Source organism: Miscanthus floridulus, chromosome 3 (genome assembly GCF_019320115.1).
Source record: "Miscanthus floridulus cultivar M001 chromosome 3, ASM1932011v1, whole genome shotgun sequence".
NCBI classification, from domain to species: domain Eukaryota; kingdom Viridiplantae; phylum Streptophyta; class Magnoliopsida; order Poales; family Poaceae; genus Miscanthus; species Miscanthus floridulus.
Window position 1 is genome coordinate 118117761 of NC_089582.1, and position 8932 is coordinate 118126692.

Consider the following 8932-nt stretch of genomic DNA (forward strand, 5'->3'; position numbering starts at 1 on the left):
CTCCGAGTGCAAGAACAAAAGTAGTAATAACACACTTACCTCATATTCTGCTTGTTCGGCTTCTTTTATTAGCCGGAAACAGTATTTTTCTCTCACAACAATTCAGCTAGAACAGTGTTTTTCAGCTAGTTTCAGCCAAGTTTCAGACCAGCGAACGAGGCCAAAGTTTCAGTACTAACATGAATTCACAAGGACTACCATATTATAATCAAAATACTTATAAGAGCCAAATCCAACTATTAGGCCTGAAAAATGTACTAATACAGATTAAAATGGATGATCTTTTGAAGATCACAAGTACTAATTAACAAGCTCTAATTAACAAGTTCCGTTCATGAGTCCATGTCTGCATTCAATGATTAAAATATGCATTGCTCGCTAGTGTAAACCCAACGTGATATTCCATGCATGTCTCCTAAGATTCAAATAACCATTTCATACCACAAGAAACAAATGGGGCGAAGCATTAAATGAAGATGATGAGGCTGTTATCATCAGGCGAAGGAATTAATAGAGCTAGGATTAGTCCCATGCGCCGGGGAAACAAGCAGGTTTTTAGCCCGCTGAGGCGCTGACACAGACGACCACCCATACTATAGCCTTAACATCAGATCATAACCTCAGCATCAGACAACACAGACACACGTACTAACAGACTATACAACAGGACAACTTGAGCTTCAACACTAAACCTAGCTAGTTCGAGTCGAGATCGATCGAAAGCACATGGATATGAAACGAAAGTAATCCACAAGCAGATCACTAAATGCAGGCAATCAAGGAGGCCAGGCCGAATCGTATCTCCCGTTCTATCCGCTCCACCCTCAAACGGATAGAATGCAAGATATGAAGCGGCGCGGCCAGGGTGCAGTGCAGCGAGGCGGCGGATTACTTCCCATCTCCAGCGCGGAGGCGGGCGGCGAGCCTGCCGACGACATGCATCGCGCCCTCCGCCGGCCGGGTGCCGTCCCGCGGAGGCTCGAACCGCACCGGCAGGTACGCCTCGGTGTGGCAGTCGAAACGCGACCCAGAAAAATGCTCGACCAACTCGTCAAGCCCCTGAAGGAATCCAAACGGCCGGAGAACAAGGGCATCACGTCATTCCGATGCGCCATGGAAAGCGAAGACGAAGGTAGTGAGCGGAGACAAATATACCTCTCGGTAAGCGTAGTCCACCGCGCAGGTCTTGCCGCTGTGCTTGAACCCCCACCAGTGCCCGTGGAGGTGCTCGAAGAGCCGCCAGGCCGCCTCCGGCGAAGTCATGTTGACGAACGCGTAGCCCTTGTTGGCAAGGCTCCTGCTCAAATGCAACCAACGAGGTCACGGATAGCTTTTGCTAGACGAGAAGATCCATTAGTACTCAAGGGTAAAGGTTACCTAAAATCTATTGGCAGGTAGAGGAAGTCGTATTCCGACCTCACCCCACCCGGCGCGATCTTCTCGTTCTCGATGAAGCAGTGTTCGTCGAGGATGTTCATCAGCCTCGTCCTCCTGCGTCGTCAAAACGAATCAAGTAAACCGATCTTCACCTACAGCTTCTAATAAAACCGGATTGATAAAGCAAAACCAAGAGTAGTACAAGGCGACGATCAAGAGAAGGGAATATGGCAGACTCACGTGAAATCGTTCGGAATGTTTCTGATCATGAGGCTAGTCCGCTCAGAACTAGGGTCGAATAGCCGCCGAGGCTTGACGGTGCGGCGCACTAGCACTCTCGAAGCCGGCCGCGCACGACGCGGCCCGCGCAGCAGCCGGCCGCGTCTCTGCGGTGGACGGACAGCCACGCTGCCCTCGGCGGGTGGAGGCGCCGCTGCAGAGTCGAAGCCTGCTTTGGCCGTCGGCGGCGCGGGGAGCACCAGCTGGTACGGGAACGACGTCGGGAGGGACGTCGTCGGCGAGATGGGCGGGCTCGGAGCCGCGACCGCGAGCACAGAGCGCGGGGACGGCTGGTTGGTCGCCGCTTCCTTCGCGTCCCCGGCGGCCTTCACGCCGCAGGACGCCGCGTTTGCCGCCGGAGCCGGACCCGCCACTCGCTGCATCCTCTTAGCCTTGGGATGGCGCCGTGGCCAGGCACCGGGAGCTGGCCCAGAGGGGGTCATGGCCATGGCCATCGCTCCGTGCGGCACCGGCACCACGCATCCATGGAAAGGTTCCTGCATCCCCGGGACGCAAGGGGCCTGCGGGACGCTCCAGCAAGGCGGAGGCGGAGGTGGAGCTAGGGGCGGCCACGGTAAGAACTCCGGCGGCGGCGGCGGGGCCATGCAGATGTACGCCGTGAAACCAGGCACGGGCGGCGGCGGGATCCATGGCGCGCCCCTCTGCGGGATGTAGGCCGGGGCTGTGGGGCTGAGGGAGCTGATGGAAGGCGCCATTGTTGCTACTCCGGTGGGCGGTGTTGGGGGTTTGGGGGTGGTCGGAGCCTCGGATCGGATGGGGAGGGCAAGAGTCCAAGAGATATATAAGGAGGCGAGGAGGGGAGAAGGCCGGAGGCGAGAGCTGTCAGTAGTGGACACTGGACGGCTGGAGCAATTTCTCTTCCTATACCCGTCTGCGGTATGATGGTCTGCCCATCGCGACCAGAGTGGAGGCTAGGGACAGCAGAGGGCGCCAGACTAATGGCGTAGGCGTATAGGCGCGCATGATTACAAATCCGTTCCATTAATGCACAAGATTTGCGTGTATATTCTCGAGGATGTTTCGGGCGGCCGGCCCATCTCTCTCCTGCCAGTCTTTGGCTGCTTGCATGCTGCTACTCAAATTTAAAAGGTACGTTGAGAGAGAATATTGTACGGAGTGTCCGTATTTTACGAGATGATTTTTAATTTTAATTAATCTATTATTAGTATATGTTTAATGTACCAAACAGTTATTAAATCATAGCTTAATTAAGCTTAAAAGATTCACCTTATGAATTAGTCGTAAACTATGTAATTATTCAAACATGCCCAAACGCCTCCTTTCTCTGCACAGTGAGCTGCAGAACAAGTGCTCGTGTTGTGTTCCGACTCCCGACTGAAATTGATCTGCAGTAAAGCGTAGAGCAATTACTGTTTGCGTGAGCAGAATACCGCTACAAATAGTACTCTAGAATCTCGATCGAGCTTGTCCATGCTTTGCCGATCATTTTGTAATCCGGAGAAGTTTAGTCTGATTGTTTGGTCGTAAACGATCGTAAATTTATAGTCATAATAGTATTTTTTTCTCATATCAAATCAGTCCATATTAATAATCCACGATCATATAGGATCGTATTAGCACCGGAACAGACTGCTAGTACTAGCTGCTTGCAGCAGGTTTTCTCGTACATCCTGTTCCAACCGTGGTTTCGCATCTACACAGGTCTCTTTTTTTTGTGCAGTCTTTTTTTTTTATTTTTGATAGGGCACTCGGAATCCCGACGTAAACAGCAAGCAGTGAGACTGTCTCCAACAGGAGACGTATAAGAGCACTCAATCGCAAATGTAAAATGGGTCTTCGACAATACTGTATCGGTCTCCAACAGAGTATCTGTATAGGAGATTCATTTTGGGTGTCATGAAAGGCACGACCTAAATATGAATATACCCTCTCCTGGAGATCTATTTGCAGAAAGGGTTCTCTTTTGAATCTTGTTGTTGGAGAAGACAAAAAATATATATTGAAACATTTGCCTGTAGCGTTACCCAAACGTGAAATGTGTCTTGTATTTTGGTTCTCATTGTTGGAGATAGTGCTAATATGAGGCCGATTGATTACTCGTACCCCTTTGATAAAAGAAAAAAAATGCAATTTTAGTTTTTCCCAAGTCAATCAATTTCCAATTTAATCAAATCTATATATAAGAAATAGTTAAAATTTAAACTTTGTCAAGCTTAAAAAAGTGACATAGTTTAAATATAGAATTACAATATTTTTGGCACAGAGGTGATAGTTAGGATTTCTTTGGATCATCTTCTCTAAACTTTAGAGTCAAAGTCTCCAAACAAGTGGTCTAAAGTTAGCTCTAAACTTTAGCTCACCTCATGTGAGAGCTTAAAATCTCAAAACTGAGGTACTAAAGTTTATAGAGCTCTTAATTTCAGAGAAGAGAATCAAACAGGCCCTTAGTAAATAACTAAAATAACACACATATCCCTATTCATTCTATTCTCTTCATGTGTACACGACCGGTAACACCAAGTCAAATAGACGAGGGCAAGATGGTTATTTGACATCTTCTGTCTATTCCAACGAAGCGAAGAAATAGTTTTACCAGATGCTTTCTGCAAAAGCTTAATATTAAAAAAAATGATAGACCTTGTTTAGTTGGTGCCGTAATTTATCATGTCTATGCGAGTAAAATTGAAGCCACGTTTATAACAAAATTTGGCAAAAAGAAAGTTATGTCGTGCTAGACTCAGTGCTAAGAAAAATATGGCATACCAAAATGTAACAGTGTTGAATAAAGGGTTTCAAAAGTCATTTTTTCTTTTCAATATCTTTTTTTTTTAGAATCTTTGTTTTTCTTCCACCCATGCAAGAGCGAATGAGAAAGGAGGGGTTTTCCACGGGTGCAGAAAGCAGAAAGAAAGTTTTGAAAAAAAAAACGATGGATTTCCCAAGGGACGCTCTTTCCAAATCTGAAACTCAAAGAGGGCATATTAGCATGTTAGGCAAGGCTGCACGTTGGTACTAGAATGCTTTTTTCTTTTTTGCATTTACAAAATAATAAGTTTTGACACAAATCACAAAAGGAGCATGGTTATAATCACTTGCTATTTTCAGAATCTGTCTGAAATCCAGTAGCATTGAGCTCTCCTAAAACCTGAATAAGTGCAGTAGTGTACTTGTTTTAGCAAATCAGCATTGCACCATGACAGTGTTTTTCTCTCGCAACAAATCAGCTTCAGCAAATTTATCAGCCGCAGAAATCATCAGCCGGACAGCTGGTAAAGAAACAACCACCATCGGAAAAAACTGTGATAGAGTCGGAACAGCGGCCCGATCAAAATCATCACAGTTTCTGGGATCAATTGGAACACAAACACGACCTAGAAAAAGAAACAACAACCATTGAAAAAACTGTGACATGGATAACTGATAGCGTAGTAAGTTATGGTTACAAACCAAACATGACCATTGTTTTACATATGTTTTTTTTAAAACCCTTCATTTTCAAAAAGAAAATTGGCGCTTCTAGCCACTCCTACCAAATGGGGCTCTCAATCCGGCAACACCACGGTTTTTTTTTTGCCTCTCATCTAGATACAACTGTAGTATCTGCTCATGGCCAGACACACACCAACACCACATACTCACACACACTGTACTCACACCACAAGTACACAAACAGATCCTACAACTACACCTAGATTCCACGATCACGTCCTTTGTGAGATCACCGGGTCCATGGATCCGTAGACGACGAGGTGCGTCACATTCCCTTTGTGGTTCCACGCGCGAGAGGCAACAGAATTATTTTGGGGACTAACCCCGATAAAACACCAGAAAATCGCAGCCACTGGGGCTCAATCCCTGGCCGGCAAGGTCCCAACCACCGGACCTTGCCACCCAAGCTACGCTCAGTTCTCAGCAACACCACGGTTTTGCTGCCACGTTAGAAAAATTTTCTACTAGGCAGATTAGGAAAAACAAATTCTACTAGGCAGATTAGGGGAAAAAAATTCTACTAGGCAGATTGGGAATTTTTAGGTCCTGTTTAGTTTCCAAAATTTTTTACCTCCTACAGTAAAAGAGCATGTTTAGACACATGCATGGAGTACTAAATGTAGACGAAAAAAAACTAATTACACAGTTCTCGGTAAAATCGCGAGACAAATCTTTTAAGCATAATTAGTCCATGAAAAGCCTTAAATGCTACAGTAACCTCACATGTGCTAATAGCTAATTAATTAATATCATTAGAATCATCTCGTAGTTTTTTGATGGATTCTGTAATTTGTTTTTTATTAGTATAAAAAAAAAACTTTCAACGCCCTTCCGACATATTTAATAACACAACCTTTCTACTCTTGCGGCATGCATGCAGAGGTGCAGTAGTACTCCTCTGTTTATCCATTCATTGGGAAGGAACTAGAACTAGTACTCCAGCGCAGCAGCAAGTGTATAATCATGAGGACACTGCACCTGTGCAGTGTGCATCAGGTTTCCCTCTTGTCTGTATTCGCTTGTACTACTGCTACCATACTTGTACGCCTACGGGGATACTAGTACTGTCATACGGAGTATTCACTGGTGATGGATTGGATGTGTGCTTGGGGCTTGGGGACAGTTCAAAACCGTAGTGGAATCTTGGCCTAGCTTCCGATCCTCCACGAACTGTCTCACGCGAATACACTCGGGTCTCCTGTGCTGCAACCAGGTATGAAAGCGGATTGGATACGAACGGATGTAAGTGGTTTTCATATTTCTGACCGAATTCGGATTTGAATGTGGATAATGTCAATCATGTCGAATAAGATACGATTAGATATCGACATCATAAATATATAATTTGAGTATTCAGATACAGATACGGTATCGGATGTTGAATATTTAGATTCGGATACGGATACTTTCGAACCACTTTAAACGGATTTAATTTCAAATACGATTAGAAAATATCTGTACCATTTTCATACCTAGCTGCAGCAGCCTGCACGCTGACAGGCAACAGTCGCTCGTTTGATGGTAAACGAGCTCGATCGGTCGGTCAGGAGCCGCAGGAGCATCGGAGCTTGTTTTCACTTTCTAATGGATACACCGATAGTTGCGCTGTTTGTTTAGCTGACAAGGCATGACTAAAAGTATTGTTCACTAATTTATTGTGAGAAAAAAATATTATCTGTTAGCTAAAAAATTACGGTTTATAAGCCAATCAACGAGTGGTGTTGAAGCAATTTTCCTCAAAAAGGTGTCGGAAAGGGAAGAATCCTAGAACCAGGAACTTTTGAAGTCGTTCGAATCTCGATCTTTCTTTGAAAAGGATCCTTTCTACCTCTGCTGAAAAAAATGATACCATTCTTGAAAAAAGAAGCCAAAACACTGTAGCGACGAATTGTGTAAGAAAGAAATACTGTAGCGACGGAAAGATACACTGTAGCATGTGAGGAGAACAAGCCGGACCAGCCGGCTGGCCTGAAATTTTCAGACCAGCCGAACGCGCCCTAAGGATCTTAAAAATGGTAGTTGCGCTGCTGCTTCCGAGAGCAGTATGAACGCGTGCTTCGGCCGTTCGGCGTCGGCGGCTCGGCGCGTGGGGGTGCGCGGTTCCTCACTGTTGGTTTTGCCCGGATCGGTGAACGGATGACTATGGACCGAGGTCTTCTTGGTTTTGCCATTTCGTCACCCTTCGCATTGACATATGACAGGGAGTAGCAACAAGAGATCTCTAGCAAAAAAAAAATGCTGTACGGAGTATATGCTGTTGGCCGATGAATATTCGTTTTGATTTTTGACGGAATGGGGTGATGAGGCTGGCATGGGCCATCGGGTACTTGCAACATGTACTGTGAAGAATACTCCTATCCGCGCACCGTTGAGAACATGAGATCGCTCAGACTTGCCGCTCTATCGTCTTCCGTCTACCCCAAGCGAGACAGTAGTGAGTAGTGCATTGTGTTTCTTTATTTTATCGTCGAAGCATGCATGGCAGTGGCACGATGGACCGACCACAAATAGCAATGGTGAACGGCCTGAAACACCGTGTCTGTAGCTACCAAAACAAGAAACGAAGGGACGTTGCGTTGCATGTGGTTGACTGTTGTAGGAACGGCGTGCATGCATTGGCCAACTCTCCCTCACTTCCCTCAAGCGAGGCGAGCGAATGGGACCAATGGCGTCCGTCCAAACCGAGGTACCAGGGTCCTTTCTCCCAGGTCCCAGCCACTGCAGTCGTGACCGCGTGGGCAATAAACTCTGGAGCCATCATTTTGCCGCCTGGCCCTGGCCGTGACCGCAGCAGCCAAGAGAAGCTTGCAGGCGTTGCGTGCTGCAGCATCCGCCCGTCAATTCCTACCTATCTCCTGGCTTCGCGGTCCGTGCCTGCGGTGCGTATTCCGTATTCCTACCTGTATCAGGGAGAGGTTTGGACTTTGGCAAACGCAGTGCACGGTAACGGTACATGCAGGAGCGGAGCAGAGCTTAGGGCGCGTTTAGATAGCGAAATTTTTTTCGTTTTTATTTGACAATTAGTGTTTAATTATGGACTAATTAGGTTTGAAAGTTTCGTCTCGCGATTTCTCACCTAACTGTGTAATTAGTTTTTTTTTCCGTCTACATTTAGTATTCCATGCATGTGCCACAAGATTCGATGTGACATTTTGGGGTGAAAATTTTTGGAATCTAAACAGGGCCTTATGGCGTGTTTGAGCCCTGGCCCGTCGGTCTGGCTGCGTCCTCCAGCTGCAGCGTGCATGTTTAATGTTCATGGGCTGTCTTGGTCCCCTTGGCCTGACTCGAGGGAAATGCTCTCCCCCCCTGTTTTTCTAGGGCTCGGCCACGCGCGACTCCTCACAAGCGATTCCTGACGGTTGCGGCTGGCTCGCGCGGGAAGGGTGAAACCTTCACGCGCACTCCCGCTTTCGGTGAAATCCGCCGCCTTTATAAGCGGCCCCTCTGGCGCCGAGTTCCCCTCCTTCCTCTCTCTTGCTTCTCCACCAAATCCCGTGAGAGACCGGCGGTGTGTTGAGGTGTGATGTCCGGCGAGGCGGCGTTCTTCCTCGGCGGCATTCATCTCCATTCCCCCGCGGATCTGGTCGGACGTGGCACCGCACCGTCTTCCTAGCTAGGACTCCGGGAGGCGGTCGTCTTCTTCCTTTGCCTTTCTCGGTTCCGGTGGTGTGCGTGGTGGTGCTGTATACCGGATCGGCTTCCTCTCCGTCGGGATCTGCTTCTTCTTCATCGCTTCATCTTCTTCTTCTCCGTTTTGCGCTTCGTGTTTCCTCCGTCGACCATCCCGAGATGAAATCGACCC

The 8932-nt window shown here is 47.2% G+C and overlaps 1 protein-coding gene across 1 annotated transcript; it reads right to left on the minus strand.

Moving 5' to 3' along the window:
* Positions 1–544: 544 nt before the first annotated feature.
* LOC136546646 (protein MEI2-like 6) lies at positions 545–2401 on the minus strand. Its single transcript, XM_066538611.1, has 4 exons — positions 1618–2401; positions 1378–1491; positions 1156–1297; positions 545–1059 (listed from the first exon to the last, which is right to left on the minus strand). Exons 1-4 carry the CDS (start codon positions 2370–2372, stop codon positions 889–891), a joined length of 1182 nt encoding a protein of 393 aa, XP_066394708.1. The 5' UTR covers positions 2373–2401; the 3' UTR covers positions 545–888.
* Between the last annotated feature and the right edge of the window lie 6531 nt (positions 2402–8932).

Excerpts from the sequence above, each read along its gene's own strand:
- LOC136546646 (XM_066538611.1), bottom strand. The coding sequence starts at position 2,372 with ATGGCGCCTTCCATCAGCTCCCTCAGCCCCACAGCCCCGGCCTACATC. Across the intron at positions 1,492-1,617 it reads AACATTCCGAACGATTTCAC|GAGGACGAGGCTGATGAACA; the intron begins GTGAGTCTGCCA and ends TTGACGACGCAG. Across the intron at positions 1,298-1,377 it reads TACCTGCCAATAGATTTTAG|GAGCCTTGCCAACAAGGGCT; the intron begins GTAACCTTTACC and ends GCATTTGAGCAG.